The following is a 24,800-nucleotide window of genomic DNA, read 5'->3' as shown; positions in this document are numbered from 1 at the left end:
TAAGCGCACATGGCAATTGGCAAAATAGAGTAGTTTCGCGTGCGCAAATTGGACAATCTATTTCCGTCCTCCTAGAAATGCTAAACGCCAGTTCACAAGTTGATAACTGTTTTCTTCTTGCCCACACATATTGTTAGCTGCTCCTAAACGCATGTTCCTGTCCTCGCGTCTTTCTTTCTAAAATTTAACGATGGACTGCTAATGTTTCTCCAATTCAAGGTAGTCGGAGCAATTATATTAAAAAAAATAATAAGTAATTAATATTTTTTTTATATATAATACGTTATTTTAAATATTTTTCTGTTTTTATATGGTGTTTTAGATTTTTTATTTTTTAAATTTACAATTTATGTGAATAATATTTATTTATTTACTTTGTAATCATTTTATATTTAACGATTAATGTAATATTTATTTTATATTTAACACTCTGTTAATATATTTTACTTTTTTATATTAAATTTAAACAATAAAAAAAATTATATCATTAAAAAATATTTTTTACAAAAAATATAATTATTTTTTACAAATAAACAAAATTTTAGTATTTAATTCAAATTATACCCAATTAATAATAATCGATAAATTTAATGATCTCATTTTATATTAAAGAAATGTATAATTAAAAAATTAATAAAAAATATTCTTTAACTAAAATAATTATAATTTTTTAATCTATACAATAAATTAAAATGGATAAAATTATGTAATAAAAAGAATACTATTTATATAGATATTTTAATTAAAAAATTATATAACCTTTTATTATATATATTTTTATTAAAAATTAATATATTTATTATTCTCCTTAATTACATAATAATCTTAAGCAACAGTTGAAAAAACAGAGGAAGCATACAAAATATATATTACTAACATATTTCATTTAGGAAGGTTTCAATTATAAATAAATTATAATATTTTTAAAAAATTGTTTTAAAAAAATTCTAAAATAATAAAAAATTATTTTTTTTCGATTTGATCGGTTTCGATTCGATTCGGTTCGATCGATTTCAATTTTTAATAATTTTTTTATTTTTTACACTTTATTTTTAATATTTTAAAATTTAATTAAAATATTTTAATTTTTATATGATTTAATTTCTCTATATTATTGAAAAAACATATTATTATCACTAATCGGTTCGGTTCGATTTTTTTGGTTTTTTTCTGATCAAAACCGAATCGAATCGAAATGTATAAAAAACCGAACCAAATTTTCAAATCGATTCGGTTCGATCAATTTTTTCGGTTTGAACCGAATACTGCTCACCCCTAATTAGGAGCATTTGAAAATTTTGAAAACAGCTTGAGGGACTATTTGAAAATTGTTACTGTAGATACTGATGAGGAAGAAAACAAATTAGTTAGGGAAATATTAAAAATAATTTAAAGTTAATTTTGTATGTGTTTTATTTATAAAAACTTAAAAATAATTAAATACTTTCAACAGGAAGATTTATAATTTAGTTATTAAATATTATCATTATTAACAAGTCAATTTCTATATTTTCAGAAATCTATTAAAATATTTTTATTTTTTCTCTCCGTTAACAAAATAGTCATTCCGTCTATTTTTAATATTAAAAATATAGAAAAAGTCCAAATTACTCATTATTTTCCTCCTCCTTTTTTTTCTCTTCTTCGTCGATTCTTCATCATCCTCTTCTATTTTTATACTTTTTCAATTTTTCTTTTCTTTTTTTCTTTAAAGAGGAGAAGAAGGAGGAAACAATTATTGTTCTTCTTCTTCTTCATTATCATCATCTTTTTCTTCTCCTCCTCCTTTTTTTTTTTTCTTTTTCTTCTTCTTCTCCTTTATTATCATCATTTTTTTCTTTTTTTCTTTTTCTTTTTAGAAGAGACTATTTCGTTGACGAATAATAAATGATAAAGACGTTTTAATAGATATGAGAAAAGATAAGTACATTTTAATAGATTTCTGAAAATATAAAAAATAGCTTGTTAATAATAATAATATCCAATGACTAACTAAAGTATTTTATTTGAGAACAAAATTAAATTTTAAAAATTTATTCTCTCATCCTTTATCTATTTTTAATGGAAAAGAGAACGGAAGAACTATTTCATTAATGAAAAGAAAAAATAAGGACATTTTAATAGATTTCTAAAAATATAGATACTGACTTGTTAATAATGATAATATTCAGGGACTAAATAGTAAATCTCTTTTTTTTTTAAATTAACCATTAAAATTTTTAAAGGAAGCTAAGTGAAAGTGAATCCATGTGCAGTGAAAATGAAAAATTACTGTTTGCAAAGATAAAAAGGCAAATTTTTAAGAAAAGGAAGAAGAGCAGTGAGACATTGATATCTCTCTCTAGAGTCTAGTGAGAATGTCCTTGTTAGTCAGTTCTGTTTTGGTCTTGTTTAATCAAACACTCTGTTTCCCTGCTTTTGCTTGTCCTCCACTTCTTCTTTTTGTTTTCTTTTTCCCCTTTTTTTTCATCTTCACATGTACCATTTACAAAAAAGAAAAAAAAAATAGAGCTTTACCTTAAATTTCAATTTCTTAGATAATATTCTAAACCCTTGAATAATTTGTCCATTTTAGAAATTTGTCCTGAGGGTGTGGGGTAGCATTTTCAATCAGTCTCTGATATAAAATACACAACTGATGGGGCCTTCTTCAAATTCAGAACAATAATTTCATGACTTTGTACCAGGGATGAATTTCTTCATGAAGTGAAAACAAAACCCTAAAAAATATAATTATATTTATTTATTAAACATTTCCCAATAACACACAGTGCAAAAACCTAAAATTCATTGTCCTCAATTTAATTTTATATTTTCCCAGTTTGCCATCATATGCAGCTCAACTCTGAAATCCCTCCACTCCAGGACAAATGGACCACAAAACCAATTAGGCTACTGGCCACCTTCTATGCAGCAAACATGAGTATTGTGACAACTAATGTAATAACACTGGGATTGAAACAGAGGCCTTCAGAGACAGTGTCAGATTTTCTTTCCTAATTGAAATTCTTACAAATGCCAATTGTCTAAAGCATGGGTAATTAATCTACATTGGATAACTCTGAAATCCACAGTAGTAGATTAAGAATGATAAAGGGTTGGGTGTGAAGATTTTGTGAGTAAACTTGTGAGAGTAAATGAACAAGGGTTTATATGCTTGTGGTTGTGAAGTAATGGAAACTTATGAGGGTCGAGGATAAAGTGGAAGTTTTGGTTTATGAGAAACTGTTTTCTTTACATATATTTTCCTCTTTCATCATACATGGTACAACAACACAGTCAAACTGAATATGAAATGTTCTGTATGTTCATGATTAGAGCCACATATCTGCTTTATCTTCGTAACCCAGTATGGCAGAAGAAGCTCATTTTTTCTGATAAAGTTAGCAGAACCTGAAATAAACCTAATGCAAACAAAACCTTGAAAGCCTTTATCAAATTTTATCAGATCAGATGCCATTGCTAATTTTTACAAGAACTACCAGAAAATAAAATATAACAAAACAAAACCAGCAATTTTAGTTCAGGCAAGTGATTAATATCATACTAAAAACACAAAACCATTATTGGTTGCAATCCAAGAACAAGCAGACCACCAAATATAAAGAATGGTTTGGAGAATCCATGAGAAGCTTGAGATTTCTTAATTAAAGAGCTATTCTTGGTGGTGCCGCAGATACCAACTCCAATTCCAATCTTGACATTATATGCTTCAGTTGGACTCAAACATAGTTCTGGGTTACTACTTAGGTCCAAATTCCTTCCTAGCCTCTTCAAGAAACTTGAATCGAAAGGCACAACTCCCCCCAACAAGTTTCTGCTAAGATTTAAGTGATAAATGTGAGAGAGACTGGCAAAACCTGTTGGAATTTCACCTGTCAATCTGTTGTTCTGAAGGGACAGAGTGGTTAGATTCATCAGCAGTGAAAAGCTGGGCGGAATATTGCCTGTATACCCTGAATTGGCAAGCCTTAGCTCTTGTAATTTCAGTAGCTTACCAAACTCCACTGGCAAAGGAATATTCATTGGATTGTCATCCATTATAAAGTACTGCAAGCTCTGTAACTTTGACAATCCAGCTGGAATATTTCCGCTGAATCTGTTGTTACTCAAAGCCATGAAAGCCAATGAACTGAGCTTCTCTATAGTATCAGGAATACGACCACTGAGTGAATTTGAACTCAAATCAAGTTTTTGAAGCATACCCAGTTGGCCAATCGCGCCTGGAATTGTGCCAGTAAGCGAATTATAACTTAGATCAAGGCCCATTAGGTTTCTAAGATTGCCCAATTCAATTGGTATAGGACCTGTGAGAATATTATAGCTCAAATCAAGGTGTACCAGAGAGCTCAACCTAAGAATTTCAAAAGGAATAGGCCCAGAAAGGCGATTTTGTGACAACGTGAGGACTTGCAATGACTTCAGGAAGGAAATCTGAGATGGGATTGGACCAACAAGCGCTGAGTTTGATCTAAGACTGAGCTGTTGAAGCGAAGGATTTGGCAGTATATTTGGTGGAACAGAGAGAAGGGTTTTAGTGTGAGTGAAACAGTTGAAGAAGAAAACAGATTGAAGATAAGGAAGAGCAAAGATTTGATTAGGAAATGTAGCTGTGGTCTTGCATGTTGGGTTTGGAGGAACACCAAAATCAAGCCTGGAGACATGGAGGTAGCTATCAGGTCCTAATCGGCACTCAATTCCAGGCCAAACAGAGCCAGGCTTACAAGGGTTGGGGTAAGAAGTTCTCAAGGATTGATCAGCAGACAACGAGTCCATAATCCTGAATAGGATCTCAGCCTCCGACTGAAGCATGCCGTTGGTTGCTGCATGGATGATGGAGACAGAAGGAAAAGGAGAGAGAGAGGAGGGAAGTAGAAGAAGAAACAGAGTGGGAAGTGAAGCTGAAAGGGAAGAGAAATTGCAAAACATTGTGGGAGGGATGGTAGGGTAAGCAGCAGCAGTTGCTTTAGAAGTGAGCAGTTTCATTGAGAGAGAGAAAGATGTGATTGATATGATGGGAGGGTAGTGATTTTTATGAGTGGGGGGTAATGACATTTGAGATAGAATTTTGAAGCCAATGTAGGGTCAAAAGATGGATATGATTTTTGAGAGGAAAAGAGATTGAGAGTTCGGAAATAAGAGAGGCTGTTTCACTTTCTCAGACAAGAGACATGAGCTGAATCAGCTGATAATACTGTCAATTTCCTGAGTAATTTTGTTCAAAAAATGCTGTTTTCTCCAATGCTCCTTCCTTTGTTGATAAACAAGACTTTCTTTCTTTTTTTTCGATGCAAATCATGGAAATGAAAAAGGGATGGAATAATAAATATATATTTAAATTATATTTATTTTTTTGAGATAAAAATAAAATGAAAAATAAACACATTTATTTCCCTTATTAATGAGTTCAAATAATAAAATGTAATTAAATTCGTATTATATAAAAGTTTATTTCAAACATATGAATTTCAGAAGTGGGCCATGGGAGACCGACGAAGCAATGTTAAGGGACATGGGAATACTAAAATCAATTATAGCACCTTATTAATATTTTATAGTTTAATTAATTAATTATGTTAAAAAAATTAACAACGGCCTTGTAAAAAATAAGTTTAATCATATAAAATTACATTGCTTAGAAAATACAATCCCAAAATCAGCTAGCAAACCCAACAAAAAAGAAAGTACCAAATTTTATTTGGTTAAGAATAATTCAATTAAGAAATTAATTTTCAAAAAGTGTCAAAATAACTTAGAATCTCTAATTCAAATTAAATCACTTGCAGAAAAATAAATTTCTCACTTTTTCAGAAGTAATCCATTTGAATAAAACAAGCTTGAAATTGAACAAGAAGCGCATGCAGATGACAAGCTCTAGATTTTCCCCCCTATATTAATAGAACCCATTCAATAAGCTACAACCAGAGAGTGCACGGTTAAACAGGCATCCTATGTTCAACTGTCAAGAGGCCCAATAGTAAGAGAAACTTAGAGATCATAATTCATACGACTCATTTTGCTTTGTGCCAGACCCACCCACCACCCCAGGCTTTCCAGCAATTGTACAGATGTTAGGCAATCCAGTGCAGTCAAGAAATTTGAAGAATCAAGAATCGAGCAAAAAACCTGTAGTCCAAATGCAACTCCGGCTAACTTAATATTTGCAAAGATTCATTCGTTCATGATGACACCTTCAGTCAAAACTTCAATTCCAATATCATTGTGCTGTGCAGCATCCTTCTCACTTTCAGCAGATGACCCTGGTACAACCACTCCTTCAACTTTAGCTGTTTGTGGAAAACTCTCACCAGCAGCAGGAGAAAGATTCAGGTCATTAATTTCATGAGCTACGTCACTACTATTTGGGTCAATAACCATGTTTGCTGCGTTACTCATCTCTGCTGTTTTACCTTCAGAAGTTGCATGCTGTGCCTCTGATCGCTCACCTTCAACAGCAGCATGACTTGTTTGAGAAAAATCGAAATCAGCACCAGCATGATGCGGCAGCAAACCTTCATCCTCACCAGCTGCAAAAACTACCTCCAGTTCGTCATCCTTGATATTGGCAGGAGATAACTGAATCTGATTGTCCTTGGTAGCTACACTGTCAAACGGAGATTGGGCATCCTCACCTGCTGCATCACATTGTGCACCATCATCTTTCCTCTTGTGTTTCCGGTTTGTCTTCTTGCTCAATTTCTTTCTAGCTTTATCCTTTTTCTTCACCCTTTTGCCAAATTTAATAGATGAATGATCAATGTGACTAATAACACGACAATGACAACATAAATGCACGGGATCACCCCTGAATGGTGTAGCATAAAATTGAATTGGTTCACCCTCCCTAGCTGTATAATATTGTATTGAATCATCCTTCCTCTTACGTTTACCCTTGGTGTTCCTTCTCACACGTTCCTTTTCCCTTTTTCTTTTGCCAAGTTCATTTTGTGAAGGGACCACAACAATGGTTGCACCTTCGCCATGGTCTTCTTTCTCTGCAATGGCTGCTGCAACCATGGTAGCATCTCCAACATAGTCTTCTTTCTGTGAAGGGGATGCAACTATTGCTGTACCTTCAACATGATCTACTCTCTGTGTATTGACGGAAACTACTGTTTCGCCTGTGACGTGGTCTCCTAAACAATCATGTGCAATAGACCTGATCCTGGTTATAGACTCAATTTGCATGGGATCCAACCCTTGGGTTAAGAATGTATCTGCTATATGTGCAATATCTCTTAAGCCAGCATTCTGTAAAAGGTTTGAAGAAAAAAATGTAGATGATACTCATTAATTTGCAATAATTAGTAAAGATCATAAAGAAGGGTCAGAATTACCATTCTCTTCTTTTTGGTTCTGAACTTTACTGCTCTTTGAAACTGAGGCAAGGGAGACACAGGCCTCCCTACAAATTTCCGAGTAATTCTTGAATACCAGTGCATGTATTCACTTTCATCAACGCCACCATCATATTGCATAATGTGGAGTTTACGGGCTGACCATTCACTAACCTCCGATTCCATTTTCCCTGACAGGTCTACCCCACTATCAACTCCACGGCTCTTTCTCTCCCAGTGCTCTACATCTTTTGGGATTCCTTGAAGCATGCCGTGTTGCCTTAAGCAACGATCTGGAAGGTGTCTTTCTGCCTTGTCGAAGCAGATCAACATCGTCTTTGATCTCCCAAGAATCAAACTACTTGCAATATTTTTGGGGATTAATTTACTGTCCAAATTATTATAAGGAAGCCACTCTACCTGCATTACAAGAGTTTATCAACTTAAAAGTAAGAGTAATATGCATCAGGCATAACTTTCAGAATAAATAGTACTATTTTCAGACAAGACACTAAAGAGAATTTAAATTTAACAATTAGGAAACTCACATCACATGGTTTTAGGGAGTCCAACACCTTACGATAAAATATTATGTCATGTTTCACTGTTGCAGCGCTTTGTTTTCCCTTCCACCAATGTACAAATGGGAAACAATCACGGACTGGCTCTTGATAAAAGTTTGGTCGGCCAATATTAAGGTGAAAGTAACTCCAACACTGCAAAGAACAATAATTGATCCATGTCAACATTCTATCCAACACTATCAAGATAGAAAAATATCAGCTACTTAATGGATTAAGCCACTGGCCATCTAGACCAAGTGGTTTACAGAAAAACTCACCTTGGAATTTTTTAATTACGCATCACCATGACAAGCAAGACTTCCGCGTGTTACTTTAGAAAATTTTGGAAATAAAGGCACCAAAGAATTTTGCTGATATTTATATATTTTTCTACATATATTTTACAGTCCACAAACATTTGCATAGGCCATAACCCATCTCCTAAAATCCAACTAAATAACCAGTAAAGAAATAAAGCATCATTCCAGCAAGTTAAACTTCTAAATCCCAGTTAGGTAGCAAAATGTAGCATAAAGTTCATCGTTTGTTCTACTTTATCTTCCAAATTCTAGCACAAACTTGGATTAATTTTGGTAGCTACACCACACAGAGATGACCTTGAGAATATTGAGGGACAAAAAATCTTTTAGCAACAACTCTTTGAATTCAGAAAATTATCGTCCGACAGTGATGCTGTCAATACTTGCATTCCTTTACTTCCATCAGAGAATCTCATTTTCCCAATAGCAAGTAACAATGAATGGTATGTTAGTGTACTGACCAATACATGGGGGAAAATGATAGAAGATTTTATAATTTAAAATGAGGAGCGTGGAATGTATTTTTGCCTCAAAAATATATGTCCATAAAAAGAAAAGCAGAGATAGAAATAAGTATCTGCCCTTCTGATGATCTAATATGTAATCAGTCAACACAGTGAGGATCCAAATCTGAAGAGTTTAATCCAATCGGTTAGGTCCTCAAAGTACCCAACTACTGCTTAGATCGACAGGTTTGATACTTGGATCTCAATTACCAAAACCCTAACTTATATTTTTATAGGTTTAGGGTCTGTTATTTAAATTTTGACGGTCAAATTTGCTGTTTTCTACTGAGTTTCAAATGAGCTTTCTTCTCAAGCACAAACAACTCTGGGCCTAACTCTGTCATGGCTTTCAATAACACTAGCATGGTCAACTTACGAAAAGCCTCCAAAACCTTAAACAGCATTTAATTCAAAATCTAATTAGGTAAATTGACCCCAATTGTCATCAACATAGCTCTTGCCAGTCCCTCAAATCAAAGATATTTCATCCATAAAAAGGAAAAGAGAAAATGCCAATTTAACAAACCTGTAGTAGTGTTAAACAACCGCTGATTGTACTTTGAGATTTAAGAGATGCTCTACCAAGTGCTCTGTACAAAAAAGCCAATGCTGCAGCACCCCATGCATACTTTCCTGCATTTTCAAAATTCTCAAACAGCGGGAGGTACATGATAGGCACTTTATTTCCAGTAGTAGTAGAAAAGATTGTACTTCCCACAAGGTACAAAAGGTAAGCACGGGTGTGGCGCTCAATCTCTTCCATTGGTGCATCATCAGGGCACTGAGAGAAGTACTCTTTCAACCAACTTAGCTTTACCATTCCACCACTCATGTACCCAGCATCAGGGACCTTTCCCAGAAATTTTTCACAGACAGACTTGCATGAAGTATATGTTACACCTAGGACAGGTTCTCCATCAATTGCTAACCCAAGCAACAACGCGACATCTTCAAGGGTTATAGTCATTTCTCCAATCCTCAAATGAAAGGTGTTTGTTTCTTTCCTCCATCTCTCAACAAGAGCAGAAATGAGTGGATTGTCTAGACTAATAGAAGGAAACCTCCTTAAATATCCAAATCCAGCCTTCTCCACCAACTCAATTTGTTGTTGCATAAGCCTCCATTCACCCAATTTTGAAGTGTGTTCATGACATCTAAGCACACCACGCTCCTATAACATGTTATATTGAAATTACAAATGATCACTATGGATAAAAGTAGAGAAAATGTGTCGCAGCAAAATGCACCTGCCCATCCCATACTGCTGAGGAGACATGGTTTTCTTGGTCATAAAGTACAGAAGCATCAAGTGGCCCCGGATTGACCGCATTTTGGTCCATTAATGATATAAAACCATCAGCAGGTCCAGAACTGGTTACACCAGTTTCCATGACTGCTACCAAGGAAAACTTGGGGAAAAAAAAGTAAGGAACGAACTATAAGTTCTATAATAATTGACAAATATATTCTAGCAGACATACATGTATATGCATGTCAAGTGTCAACACATTTGATATCCCTCAAAAAAAAAAGTTTTATTCCATTATAATTATAAGCATGCATTGAAGAAAAAGCCTTTTGTTCATTACAATTATAAAATTGTTGTTGAAACAATGAATTCCACATTAAAATTTGTAATAGAAGAGGACAGAAAATTAACTCTAACATCCTAAAATTGGATTTTTCACAAAAAAAAAAAAATCAGTGAAAAAGGTTTACTAGGACTAATCAATATCAGTTTCAAACTCCATTTATAAAACATAAAAATACAAAAAAAAATAAAAGAGAAAGCGAGAGAATGCAACGAGAATAAGTTATAATGTTCAAAACATTATGCAATGAGGAACATCATATACAGGGATGTAAACGGGTAGAGTACCCGCAAAATTGAGAGTATCCAAATCCGAACACGATTACATGTAAAATACACGAACCCGTCCCAAACCCGTTTAGCATTTTAATTTTACTACCCATACCCATTCCAAATCCGTTTAATAGTACCCACACAATACCCGAACCCGACCGAACCGGATTTTATTACTTCAATTCAATGACAAAAAATTTAAAGATTTGGATATTATAACCCAAATAACAAACCTGAATTAGAAAATTTAAATATACTAAAACAAAATAATTATATTACAAATTCATCGTAACACAACAATTAATCAATTATCTATCCAACATAAAATTTTGAACAAATGAAATGTTCCAAAAGTTCATTAAACTACATTGATTGAACCTAAAATATATTCAATTGGCTATTTCAATCTCCAATATCAAATTGTGCTTGAAAACCTTCAAAAAAACAAATAAAGAAAACATAGATTGTAAATCAAGTTTGAGAACTTGCAATAATTTTCACAAAAACTATCTGCATGCTCAATGACACGGACCAGGTGGATTACACATATTTTTCTTAAACGGCATGGAATCTGATAGTATTAACATATTTTAACAGCAACTAAAAAGATCTTGATTATCAGATTAAGAGTAACCAAATAGCAAATAATAAATTCTAAAAATCTTTAATAGCAACTTTTAGTCCATAAATAAGATTAATAGTCCATAAATTCTAAAAATCAACAGTGTTACAGTAAACAAATAGCAAATAATCAGATTTTTTAACAGTATCCAAATAATCAGATTAATTGTCCATAAATTCTAAAAATCTTCAATAGCAACTAAAAATTCTTTAACAACATGCACATTAAACATCTTGATTATCAAAAAATTTGATTGCAAACCTGAAGAGAGTTCCAGCAAAAGGAGATGTCGCCGACGCCGATTGGGGAGAGGCAAGGGTTGTCTCCGGTGGAAAGAGTAGATGTCACCGACTGGGGAGAGAGAAGGAGATGTCGCCGATGCCGACTGGGGAGAGGGAAGAGTTGTCTCCGACTGGGAAGCGGGAGATGTCGCCACACTGGAGAGAGAAGGAGATATGGCTGACTGGGGAGAGAGCAGATTTATCGTCGACTGGGGAGAGAAAGGAGACGTCGCCGGTGCCGACTGGGCTGTCGGCACTCGTCAGTGAAGTGGGGGAGAGAGGCGTTGACCGGGAAGTGGGAGATGTCGCCGACTGGAGAGAGAGAAGGAGATATCGCTGACTGGGGAGAGAGAAGATTTATCGTCGCTGGGGAGAGAAAGGAGACGTCTCCGGTGCCGACTGGGCTGCCGGCAGTCGTCAGTGAAGTGGGGGAGAGAGGCGTCGGAATTATGGGAACGGAAGCGGGGGAGAGAGGCGCCGACGGAGAGAGGGAACCAGTGCATGACCGAGTAAAATGACAAAAAGAAATAGGGGCTAGTTTTGTTCGAATAGCTAAGTAAAAACCCAAATCCATAGGATTTGGACGGATCGGGTATCCGTAAAAACCCGCCCGCCCGCCATCCCTACTGCTTATCTAGTATGAAACTGTTGGATTGTGGCTTTGCTTGAAAATAAATATATAAATAAAACTGGGCTTTCAAGTTTTTGCTGTCAAGCTCACTATTATTATTATTATTATTATAAAATAAGAAAGGAACAGCAAAACGAGGAATCTGCTGCCGTTTAATGCTGCTCTATGAGCATCTGAGGTTACTTTATTTCAATTATATGAAATGAGGAATAAAACTTCTATTTTAAATCAATAAAAAGGGCAAAATGAATGTATAAATTTAAATGTGAATATTTCAATTAGGGTTTATGAATTATTTCTTTTCCAATGAAATTGTACCTTCACATAATAAAATAGATAGCAATTTGAAAATGGTACAGGGAAATCAATTTGAACGCAAAGTTATTTAAGTTGATTGAATTTTTCAAGACAAAAAAGTACAAGAAAAATGTTACCAATAGATCTAATAAATAAAAAAATCATATACATTGTAAAACATAAATTAATGAAAATAACATTATCTGCTACATTATTTTGCACACTATACGATTGTCGTTTCTATTGTTATTTATCCAATCTCAAGCTTGAGGGTTTTATTTATAATTCTGGTGATTGACTCACACACGTACGACACTGTTGTTTTAGGGTTTTCAGATATTTAATTTGATGTTTTGCGAATTCGAATTATCGTTTTGTTAATGCTTCTCTCGTTTCTATTCAGAGGTTAGTTTATCTTTTCTCTCTATCTCTTCGCTTTCTTACCATTTTTTATGTATCTTTGCATTCTTATTGTATGTTTACTATCGTGCCTGTGTTTGATTTTTTATAAAACTACTGGAAAGTAGTTTTGGTGAAAGTATCAGTATTGATTTGGTTTATTTTCTAGATTGGTAGATCTATTATGGTTGGTAGATTTATTATAAAAAACTAAATACAGGCACGATAATAAACATACATATCGTGCATGTGTTTGGTTTTTCATATATTATATTTTTCCATGATAAATCTACCGTGATAAATCTACCATAATCAATATGATTTTTCATAATAGATCTACCACAATCAATATGGTTTGGTTTTTCTAGGTCTATTATGGTTTTTCATAATAGATCTACCATAATAGATCTATCATAATCAATATGGGTTTTCATAATAGATCTACTATAATTAATATGGTTTGATTTTTCATATCGTGCCAATGACCCTAGATCGGTAGATCTATTATGTTTTTTCATATATGCATACTTTCCCTTATATATTTTCCTGTAGTTTTATGAAAAATCAAATACAAGCACGATAGTAAACATACAAAAAAAATGTAAAAATATATAAAAAAGGTAAGAAAATGAAAAGATAGAGAAAGGAGATAAACTAACTTCTGAATAGAAATGAGAAAAACACTAACAAAACGACAATTTGAATTCGCACGTGTGCGAGTCATCAGATTTATGCGTAGGTATCGCCAGAATTACAAATAAAGCTCTCAAGCTTGAGATTGGACAAATAACAATAGAAACGACAATCATTTAGCATGCAAAGTAGTGTAGTAGATAATATTATTTTCATTGATTTATATTTTAAAATGTATATAATTTTTTTATTTATTAGATGTATTGGCAACATTTTTCTTGTAATTTTTTGTTTTCGAAAATTTTCAATCAACTTAAATAACTTTGCGTTCAAATCGATTTCCCTGTACCATTTTCACTGCTCTCTATTTTATTATGTGAAGGGACAATTTCATTGGAAAAAAATAATTCATAAACCCTAATTGAAATATTCACATTTAAATTTATACATTAATTTTTCCCTTTTTATTGATTTAAAATAGAAGTTTTATTCCTCGTTTTTGATGTTCCTTTCTTATTTATAATAATAATAATAATAATAGTGAGTTTGACAGCAAAAACTTGAAAGCCCAGTTTTATTTATTTATTTATTTTCAAGCAAAGCCACAATCCAACAGTTTCATACTAGATAAGCAGTGATTGATTTTGCCTATGTCTGAAGCTTGCTGATTCACTATACAGTACCACATGGTTATCTTTGCACTGCCATGACTCTCACTGAAGGTAACCAAGTAGAACATATTAGAGTGAAATAACATGAAAATAATGAACTAAATAAGACCAGAAAAAAAATTCATACATTTTACAAAGGCAGCAATGTTCTTGCCAAGTACGTTTTACAACTACAACCTTGAAAAGAATTTTTAAAAACAAACTTAAAATGCTGAATTTGTCAATATGAACCAGCTCCTCTCCAGTTGCCTCCTGAAACAGCTTGCAATTTCGCAGCAGAGCTATTCTCTTATGGCAAAGAATAATGCAGGCTTAACCATTCCACATGCAATACACACTACGAGAACATTCGAAGGAAGTTGTTGGCGTATGCCATCGGCTTAACGTCTGGGTGAGGCTGAAAAAAAAAAAACAAAAAGAGGAGTTGCGTTGTTTTCACAAACACGTATCCAGTCGAACAAAAATGCTTAAAAAACATTCTTGTCCAAACCAAGAGAAAAGGGAAAACAACAAAACTATATGTTAAGATTAAAAGGCTACTGACCACTGCTGAGAACGTAACAATATTTGGCTTCAACTCTGGGGCTTCAAATTGTATAAATGCGCCCTTATTACCCATCTGAAAAGTGCAAAATACAAGCAATATTATAATCGTAACCGTGCATGCTTAAGGTTTATTAAAATGACTAGAATAATGATAATCATGTAGTTTACTTTCTCAATAAAAAATAAAATGAGGAACCTCTTTGGTATTGTTGTTAGAACGGTTGTTAAGAAAATACTTTCTTGAATATGTCAATTAGAGAATAATAAATTTTAACTTAAAAAAATAATATGATATGTTTTACCCCATAAGAACATAAACAATAAAATATGAAATATACTTCTTATCTTTTTGTTATACGTTCATGCACATTCAAAAATACTCCTTACAGTTAAAAACAGAACACTAATTCCAATGTTAAAGTTTTTACAATTTACTCCCAAGTCCCAACACTTTTAGCAAAGAGTTCTAAGATTTGATTACCTGATCACAATAATTTGGAGCAGAGAAAACAGTAATAAGTTTGCCATCATGCTCAATCTCAAAACCTTCATCCTTTACTTCGTGAGATCGTACAACTAAATCTGTAAGTTGCATAAATCAGTAATGCATTAGAAGAGACCAACATAAAACAACGATAACATGATGCATGAAAATCACTACCTAGATTATTTTCCTGCAAAAATTTTTTTGTCACATCTCCACCAAAAGAAAGTCCTACACCCCTCTTGCTAGGACCTCTTCCTGGGAAAGGCTGCGGATCACTCCATAGCAATTCACACATCAACCCTGTTGAAAATCAGATGAAGCATAAGAACAAACATATGTACTCCATTTGGTACGATTCATTTTGCAATAAAAGAATTCAAATAAATTCTTACAAAATCATGCATGATTTCATTTTCTTTGAAAATAAAAATTTCGCAAGTTAAAAAGGAAAAGAAATTCTTTCATTTCAAACAAGAAATTTGATAGAAAAGAATTAAACTGAATTGAAATCTTGTGAAATTTTTTATTCCAAACAAGGGGTTAAACTACAAATATATTGATCAAATATTTCAAAAACATTAACAAGTCGTTAGGCAAAAAAGCTGCATCTCCCCTACCTACATGTATAAATATATTCAGTATTCAATTTAAATTATAACTAAAGTTTCAACTAACCTAATGGCATAGCATGTATTCGGTTGAATTAGAAGAAGCCAAAAGAAAAAGACAGACTGGAACTGGGAGATAGAAAGCCATAAACTAGCAATGATATATAAATGAGGCTGGAAAGAAGAAATGTTCTTGGCAATTGAAACTGTTAACTTCACCACAATGAATGTGAAAGAAAATAAGAAATTCTGATGATTTTTCATTACTATTTCCTTTCAGATATAGATGATGCTACATAACTGTCTTTGTGAAGGTCCAGATACTTACACCAGAAGTTCCAAAACACAGCACAAAGAACACCTTATAGAACACTTTTAACTGCTTATTCATATATCCAAAGATACATTATTATTGAGGTTTGACAAAATTAATGATTGAATTTGTGTTGTTTTAATTGCATTAGTTACTCCATAGCATTTATTTCCATTAACACTTCAGTCCCACAGTTCACTTTTCAATTAGTCAAAGCATTAAAACAGCGAAGTTTTATAAATACCCTGTATTAATAAAAATATTATTTTTCTGAAGAATGAAAAACAAAATCAGGGAAGAAGTGCTCCAAATTAAACTTCCAAAAAAATTTACTTTATAGAAGTTTTTTCTGTAAAAAAATTTTCCGAGATTTTTTTTTTTAAAAAAATAACCCTCTTTTAAATATGCATGCCCACAGGTGAAATGATTGTGTATGAATTTTTTTTTCTTTTTAGAATTTCTTGATAAATTTTATTCTTCAAAACAAATTTTCTGATAAATAATTTCTTGAGAATACTTTTTCTGAAATTATTTTTCTTTGTAAATTAACTTTCCTTTAAAAACCATTGTCTTTGAGAAAATTTTTTTATTAAAAAATGCATTTACAAAAAAAAATTATTAATTTTGTCAAACTTCAAGGACTAAGCAGTAATTTAACTAAGGATAATAAGGTCTTTCATGTGTATTTAACATAAAAGTGTATTGGAAGGAAGGAGGGACTAATTCATTAACGGATTCAAAATACAGGAATTGACTTCATCATGTCAAACTAGAACGACTTTATTATAGTTTTCACCTAATACTGTTAACATGAAGCACAAAAGGACTTGAAACACATCATATCAATAAAAATAAGCCAGATTAAAGCTTCAATAGTATGCTGACAAACCATCTCAGCTCAAAAAGATAGCCACCAAAAGGGCATAAAAGGTAGAAGTGAATGAAAATAACTATCATTTGAATCTACACACCACCACACCCACATTCCAAAAACAATCTGCAGGGTGACCTAAAGTATCACATAAATCATCAAGGGGAACCATTCTCAATAAAACAATAAAATCAGTTTGCCACACTGAGCAATCAATGACAAAATTCAATTGTCACAACATATGTGCACCACACTAATCAGAATCCTTTTAGAAACTTGAGATGACTGGATTGGGCTGATAGACATCAACAGTGATAGATTCCGAGATAAATTAAAAAGTGACAGTAATGGCAAGAGGATCCAAAGAACTCAACAACATTGATACAAGGAATAAATAAATGCAGCTTACCTTCCTCAGGAGGCTCACAAAACCGATCAATGGCTCTAATGTCAGATAGCTTCACCCCATCGACACTAAAAAGACCTCCATGAACTACAAATACCTTATCATTTATTACATGAGCCAAAGGTAAACAACAAAAGACTTCTGCGAAGAGTTCCACAAAGGTCTCGCTCAATTTTGATCTGACCTCACCCTCAAAACCATATATCTTGTTCATACTCTTGCTTTCATGATTTCCTCTAGAAAGATATATGGCTGAAAGTTTTAGAAAAGGGTAAGTAAACTGAACATGACAATGAAATTATTTTACTAGCACAGAAGTATTTAAAAAAAAAAAATGAATACACAACTATTTAATGTTGAATGAGAATAAAACAGCAACAACAGCTAGAACAATGATTAGTCAAGCTTGATTATAACAATAATACATCATCACATAAAGAACTAATTGAAAAAAAAAATTGTGATAAAGAACCAAAGAGGGTAAACCTGATGGACACATGCACTTGAATGCAAACAATGTGAGGATGACCTCCACAGAAAATGATCCCCTATCCACAAAATCGCCATTGAACAGATACGGGTTCTCTTCAGAGGGAAGACCATTCAGCTCAAATATGTTTAACAGATCATAGAACTGCAAGCATCATAGGAAAATATTAAATCTCATAAAACGAAGCAGAAAAGCAAGAAAAGATAATCAACCATGAAGATCTTGGATGAACAAGACATTCAATTAAGACTAAGACTGAACAAATGTAGAAATACATCTATCGAGGACGTGTCAAATTCAACTTCCTTGGAGGTTTCGTCTAGGAAAGGAATTGAGTTTTAGATGCATAGGGAAAGCAAGTTCAACCAAAAATGAGAAAGCAAGATTCTGAATTTGGTTTAATATACAATCTCCTGGGTGATACTACCAGTTTTCAGTTCTTCATAATGAATTGATATTTAAAGCGTGGACACATGCATCTAATCTTCTGTCTCGATATTAGGCATGCATGACAAGAACACATCTTTAAGATCAAAAATGAAAGAATTTTATATTTCATCTTCTTTGAAATAATTCTAAATCATATATTCACGACCACATTTTATCTCATCCTCCATAATCCATCAGTACAACTCTTGCTATCTTCTGGCTTTAATATCAAAATGAAAAATGACAGAAGACAGTTAAAATAAGGACAAATGATCAAACTAAAAATGCAGCATAAATATTTCATTAAAAGAATTCTTCAAGGACTTATAGGATAACATGTTCTCATTTAAGCATTGTATTATTGAAATTGAAAGAATAGCATCAAAAGTCAGATTTAATACTGTTTTCTAGTTCCAATGCTACGCTATGCCGTTAATCATCTGTAATGCTACGCTATGCCATGAATCATATTCATGAAATGTTCTCTCTCCCCCCCCCAGGGCAAACACCAAATACACTATGGGTAGTTTGACAGTTATATTCTCATTTGGCAATTGAAATACTATATTTTAGGCTCACCTTAACAATCACCCCAGCAATTTAACAAATTTTGGATAAAGCATCTGTTTACCATTGAGTGCATTTCATGAAGATTTAAACAATGTAGGCAAGAAGCTGATAATTACACTTAGAATCCAATGAAGCATCACACAGAAATTGAGGATCCAATTCTGCAAGTGCATGCAAAACCAAAAACCTTTCTGATACTCTAAAAGTACAGATATAATTTACCTGACCATGTACATCTCCACAAACAGTGAAATGCTTCCCATCAGGAATATTTATATCAACCAAAGAAGGCAGGGCTCGTAACATTTCTCTTGTTTGCAATACTATCTGGAATGCATACCGTTTGTGCAAGCAATTTTGATTTTTGAAATCATCCATCATTTTCTTGACGAAATCCAAAGTAACAGTATCTCCCTCTATCCTTGCACCCGAATACTGTGGCTCCACCTCTAGCATGGCAACAGAAAAATTTTACTAATGTACAGAAGTAAATTTTCTTCTATTACCCCAAAAAAAAAATAAACCATAGCAAATAAACAATTAGTACAAGGGGAAGAGAGGAGAGAAAGAATGCAGTCACCAAAGAACTCATCCCTACATAAGAAGGCATAGGTCTATAATGGCTGTATATAAGTGCATCCCTCTCCACAGTCTCTAACAAGACACATACTGATGGGGCAGAACATTCAGATCTCAGAAATTTTCAAGAATAACCAATTTACATCCACCTTTCTTATCCATTATAAACTATTTGTTTTCATTTACCTCTGTTGTTTGACAATTAAATGAATTGAAGAAGTGCAAGAACAAGCTTCAAGGGAATACTAAAAAAAGGTAAAATGTCAGTATCAAATAGAAAAGCATGTTATATCAACACTTAGATTATGGAATGGATCATGACCATAAACCCTCAGCTCAAACCTAGGTCAAGTATCTGTCTCTTGCTAAAAACACCTCTACCCCTCCAGCCACCCCACCAACATGCCCCTATGACCACCAGTATCACCATCAATACTGCCAAAACAATCGCAGCTGTTTCCCTTCCCACCAAAATTACAGCTGCCGCCAAAACTGCTGCTGCTACTGGTGCCATGGCCACTTGGGTGGGCATGGATGATGAACTGGGGCCAGTCCCTATGACGATAATATAGAAAATATATAATTAATACTTACCATGAGTATAATTCTGAGTAGGAGAAAATAAACACAGTAAGAAATAAAAACATGATTTTAAAACGTTAAAGCTTAGTAGTAAACTAGGCAAAAATACTATCTTGGATCTGCTCCAAAATCCTAACCAAGCAAAGTTGAAAAATAAGCCTGACATGATCAACAATCAACAATGACCTCACCTATTAAGTAGATGGAGCATTCTAGTTGTAATTGAAGCATTTGAACTTATGAGGCACTTTGAGAAGAATCACCATGCTCAAAGTGAAACCCGTGTAGTGCCTCAGAGTTAGGAGACCAAAGAGGAGTTTAAAACTTAAAACCTTCAGAGAAATTGGTCTACAAAAGAATCTCATTCACCAAAATCAGAATAAACTGAAAAACCATTGTAATTACCCACAACTTCCTTTTCAACTGAAGACAAATATAAAAGGGTAAAATACAGCATTTCAAAAAGATTGAAGTCCTATGACTTGATGGTACGATGATGATCATGTTCAAAAATAAAAATTATAGAGGTCGCCATGAAGATGTTTTGACATTAAACAGAGAACTTTTTGAGAATGAAAATTTTGTTTCTGGTTTGAATGATATTTTGATATCCCTAAGCAGGTCTGGCGAGAGACATGAGACTATAAGCTCATTAGCCTCAAGGGTATTGCTTATAAAATAGTTGGTTCTAGTGGCTGCCTCATTCAAGTTGGGTGATATGGGGATTGATGCTGCAAGCCATTCTTTGCATAGAGCTCTTAAAGAGTCTACCAAAGGATATGGAAGTGTTTGGTGGGAACAAGTCACCATGCTTTGTGAAGGGAATAAAAATTCTCAATTTTTCTCATTCCAAAGAAGGGTTTCCAATTTGAGAATTAGACATCAAGCCCACTTATGATATATATTTTGAAGGATGAACTACAGTTAAATGGAAAAATGAATGAGGAAGTGTATAATTTTTCAGCAAGATACACTGCCATCATAAATGGCAACAAGACTCTTTCAGCTACTATCGGCTCATGGAAAGGAGATCCTTTTTCTCCTTTTACTCATCGTTCTAAAATAAGTCCTTATGCACAATGTTGGTGAGAACCACTGAAGCTGGTATGCTAAATAGTTTTTGAGTGAGTAGATTGCAAAGGGAAGTTTTTACGCTTTCCATCTCCATTTAACGGAAAATATGGGTACTCAAGCTTTTAAGGATAATTGGGAAGTGGGAAAGTTAACTTCCTATTCAAGCCTCTAATTAAGTTTTCAAAAAAAAAATAGCCACAGAAAATCTCTTAGTTTTCTCTCCCTCTCTCATTTCCAAGGGAGGATATGATATGATTTTTTTTTCATTTCCTCATAATAGGAGAGTTATTTTTCCTACCCTATTAAGAGATTTATTTACTATTTATTCTATGAAATGAACCAGATTCGAAGGTTGGCTTGAAAAGTGCAAAACTGAAGAGGGTTTGCTCCTTGACCAAACAACTAACACAACACATACCACCTTATGTTGTTTGAGTATAGGGGATTGAGCAATAAATTGGCAGCTCTGCATCTAGAGTTTTTGGAACCAAATAAAATAAATTGGGTAGAAAATGCTCCAATTAGAGCCAAGTTATATCACTATAACACTCCAGCTAATAGCTCTTGATCTTCAGTAAACACTTAACCTAATCAAATAAATGAAGCAAATGCCAAATGGCCTTAAAAATGTAATGCAGAACCAACAATGGAGAGAAAACAAATTAGACATCACGACAGGAAATAAAATGCGATCAGGAACGCAGAGAAGATAAAGAGAAGAGGAGGAAGAATAAATCAGGCAAAAAGGGAGAAGAAAGTGAAAGCTGGAGAAAGAAACATTACAATGTTCAATTAAAAATCCTAATGCAAGCAAAACTGTTTTCTTCAAAGTAAATTTCATAAGCGAAACAAAAGAATACCCAAAAATGAATATCTAACTTCATTATCATCGCTACCTAAAATATTATGAAGATTTCTAATTAATCTTTAATTCTTTATATGATTAACAAATAATGATTACAGCCATAATTATAAAACTAAATTTATCATGTCATTATCACTATGCAATAAATACATGAAACAAACACAATAAGCCTTCTTGAGGCAACTAAGAAGATACATTCACCAACAACTCCTTGATAGCATGCAACACACTAAGAATAGCGAATGTAAATCAAGTTTACATCTTATAAGTCAAGTGACAACAAAGGAGCAAGAGAATCAACATAAAACACAAGCATATCAAGATTAAAAAAGCAAAAAATAAAATAAAAGTTTGCTTGCGCAATTATATTATTTAGACTAGGAAATATATTAAGGAGTTCCAACATGGATGCAAGGAAACAATTTCGGCAAGAATCTAACAAGAAATAGGTCCAAGTGATTTTACAGTTTCACAAACTAAAGTAAGTTATTCATAAGAGAAAAAATGACAATTGCGTGCCTTAATGACAAGTTCAATGACAGTGAACGAAAGTTAATTCATAGAGAGAGGAAAAGGGAAAAAAAATGTAAAATAAAGCAGAAGAAACACTAAAAGACATAGAAGTAGAAGTCAGCTCATAAAATCAGCACCTATATTGTGAAAATCGATAGAATCAGCTACTGAGTGCCTTTCAGACTCAGGTGCAGCAATTGCTTCTTCAAACTTAAGCTTCATTACAGCCTTCTCACATTCCTTTAATTTCTTGGTAGCATCAGGATCATTTGGGCTGATTTTCTTGACCTAAAATATGCACATTATAAGCATCATGCACTGGCACACCACAGTGTACTGTTCTTTTACTGAAATATACCAAACCCTTCACATCTGCCTAAGACAAGGGATATGCTACCCTGAATAATAAGCTAAATAATGAAAATAAGCACATGGACTGTACAAAGAAATTAAGAAAATCATATTGAGAAAAGTTCAAGATCCTAATAAGATTATAATTTTAGTGATTCTTTAATAGCATCAATTAATTTTGTTGGTCATTTGTCCTACAAGTTATTGAGAAATCCACATCACTATTCAAGACATTTCGTGACAATAAAAAGGTGTTTGACCCACAGTCCATTTATTAAAAAACAAAACATTCAATTTGAACTGCGCCATTTTTGGATGAGATGAAAATATACAATTGAATTTGTGGTTGTGCAGGGCACCTTAGGGAACCAATGACCAAGACACTTAAGCCAGCTTTTGTATAGCTTTTATTACAATTAAAGGTCAAAGCAAAAACGTCTGTAGTCTGAAGATCTGTTAATGCCACATTAAAAAACCCCATTAATTTCATAAAAAGCTAGCATTTGTCTACCTAAAATTCTAACTACATAGAAACTGGAGTACAATTTGAAGAGGGAGGTGCACTAAACTTTAAAATTCAATTATAATCACCAAATAAGCAAGCAAAATGGGTATCACCTGTTGGAAGTCCTTTAGTGCTTCTTTGAATTTTCCCATAGCAAGAAAAGCAGCACCTCGCCTGTAATAACCCTGCAATTCATAGAACAATCAACAAAAAAGCACAGTAATGCACAAGCACAATCAGAAAAATCTCTGCAAGCTATGCATGCCTTTGAATATTTAGGATCAATTTCAATAGCCTTCGAAGCATCCTGTATTGCACTGCCATACTCCTCCAATTTAGTATGGGCAATTGCACGATTAGCCCAGTAAACAGCATTCTGACCATTTAATTCAATCGCTTGCGTATATAGATCAATAGCCTGACCATACTTATGGGCTGGGAAGCAAAAAATTCACAAGAATTATAACACAACTCAAACAAACAGCACCAAAAAAAAAATACAGAAAGTGTTTCTACTGACAGACCAACATAGAAATAGCTTGCAAGATTAAAACTTCAAACCAAAACAGCAAACCTTTAAAAGCTTCATTAGCAAGAACTTTGATTTCTTCAGCTCGTGAAACAGATGAATCTTGAAATTCCATATCGGACATATCCGTTATAGTTCAAACCGACAATGTTTGAATATTAACAAACAGTGGATTCCATAAAGATTCTACGTCTGTGGAATACAATAATTGCATATAGTCTTGAGTTAGAAATTTAAAATAAAATTTGAAAAAAAAAAAACACTTAGCTGCGATTGAGACTTTATTTCCAATAAATTATGTGAAAATGGCATTTCGGGTACCTGACAAATGGACGAATCAGACATGCAACAATCAGATAATTTACTGGTCCATGGGCTGGCGGGAATTGAGTCTCGATTGCGGCTAGGGCTATTGCTTGTTGAACAAGAGAGCTCAGTTGGAGATGAAGAGAGATTGAGAACAGTAGAAGTCAGTTAATTCAGTCTGGTCGACCGGGCAGGAGACTTTTGAGTAGGGCTTCTTCAAATAGTCAGACAAGCCAAACGGTACCGTATAAATGCGGCCAGGGGCTAGTTTAGGACTGGCTCGGACCGGTTAAATCTGCGTCCGAGTCTGTTAACTAGTCCGCCAATTCCAAATGAATCGCGCGTCCGGCTCTTCTCTTTGATTGAACCGGGAGTTTTTTTTCTTTTTATCATAATTGAACCGGAAGTTAAATTAGCTTGAAACGGGTAATTCAACCCGATTTAAACTATGCTTCAGGAAATAATTATTTTATATTCCATTCCACATTATCCATTTCATATAAAAAAAATCCAAATAAATTCTTATGAAATTATATATACTTTTATTTTTTAAAAAATAATAAAATAAAATAGAAATAAATTTTTTATATTTAAAATTATTAAATGAATTTTTTATTACATTTAAAAAAAAATTAATAGTATTTCATTGTAT

The 24,800-nt window shown here is 33.4% G+C and overlaps 3 protein-coding genes across 9 annotated transcripts; all 3 read right to left on the bottom strand.

The window, feature by feature from the left end:
* Window positions 1-3,408: 3,408 nt before the first annotated feature.
* LOC110622383 (receptor like protein 29) lies at window positions 3,409-5,185 on the bottom strand. Its single transcript, XM_021766871.2, has one exon. It carries the CDS (start codon window positions 5,053-5,055, stop codon window positions 3,547-3,549), a length of 1,509 nt encoding a protein of 502 aa, XP_021622563.2. The 5' UTR covers window positions 5,056-5,185; the 3' UTR covers window positions 3,409-3,546.
* Window positions 5,186-5,780: 595 nt separating this feature from the next.
* On the bottom strand, window positions 5,781-12,023 carry LOC110600582 (protein MAIN-LIKE 2-like). 6 transcript variants are annotated; one of them, XM_021737459.2, is made up of 6 exons: window positions 11,474-12,023; window positions 9,974-10,135; window positions 9,253-9,880; window positions 7,886-8,053; window positions 7,338-7,757; window positions 5,781-7,251 (listed from the first exon to the last, which is right to left on the bottom strand). In XM_021737459.2, the coding sequence occupies exons 2-6, from the start codon at window positions 10,054-10,056 to the stop codon at window positions 6,172-6,174; spliced, it is 2,379 nt and encodes a 792-aa protein (XP_021593151.1). In that variant the 5' UTR covers window positions 10,057-10,135; window positions 11,474-12,023; the 3' UTR covers window positions 5,781-6,171. The 6 variants fall into 6 exon arrangements, with proteins under 6 accessions (XP_021593151.1, XP_021593154.1, XP_021593142.1 ...); XM_021737462.2 differs by having other exon boundaries at window positions 9,974-10,119; XM_021737450.2 differs by having other exon boundaries at window positions 9,253-9,897; window positions 11,474-12,022.
* A 2,181-nt stretch (window positions 12,024-14,204) lies between these two features.
* On the bottom strand, window positions 14,205-24,393 carry LOC110600572 (serine/threonine-protein phosphatase 5). 2 transcript variants are annotated; one of them, XM_021737438.2, is made up of 13 exons: window positions 24,164-24,393; window positions 23,888-24,034; window positions 23,579-23,748; window positions 23,427-23,498; window positions 22,595-22,745; window positions 19,766-19,978; window positions 19,067-19,293; window positions 17,842-17,989; window positions 17,359-17,607; window positions 15,332-15,457; window positions 15,152-15,252; window positions 14,669-14,743; window positions 14,205-14,521 (listed from the first exon to the last, which is right to left on the bottom strand). In XM_021737438.2, exons 2-13 carry the CDS (start codon window positions 23,964-23,966, stop codon window positions 14,462-14,464), a joined length of 1,671 nt encoding a protein of 556 aa, XP_021593130.1. In that variant the 5' UTR covers window positions 23,967-24,034; window positions 24,164-24,393; the 3' UTR covers window positions 14,205-14,461. The 2 variants fall into 2 exon arrangements, with proteins under 2 accessions (XP_021593130.1, XP_021593135.1); XM_021737443.2 differs by lacking the exon at window positions 19,766-19,978 and having other exon boundaries at window positions 24,164-24,389.
* Between the last annotated feature and the right edge of the window lie 407 nt (window positions 24,394-24,800).

The sequence above is a fragment of the Manihot esculenta genome, chromosome 1 (genome assembly GCF_001659605.2).
Source record: "Manihot esculenta cultivar AM560-2 chromosome 1, M.esculenta_v8, whole genome shotgun sequence".
In the NCBI taxonomy this organism is placed as follows: Eukaryota; Viridiplantae; Streptophyta; class Magnoliopsida; order Malpighiales; family Euphorbiaceae; genus Manihot; species Manihot esculenta.
The sequence above is the reverse complement of the archived record's forward strand: the minus strand, read 5'-3'. Positions and strand labels throughout refer to the sequence as shown.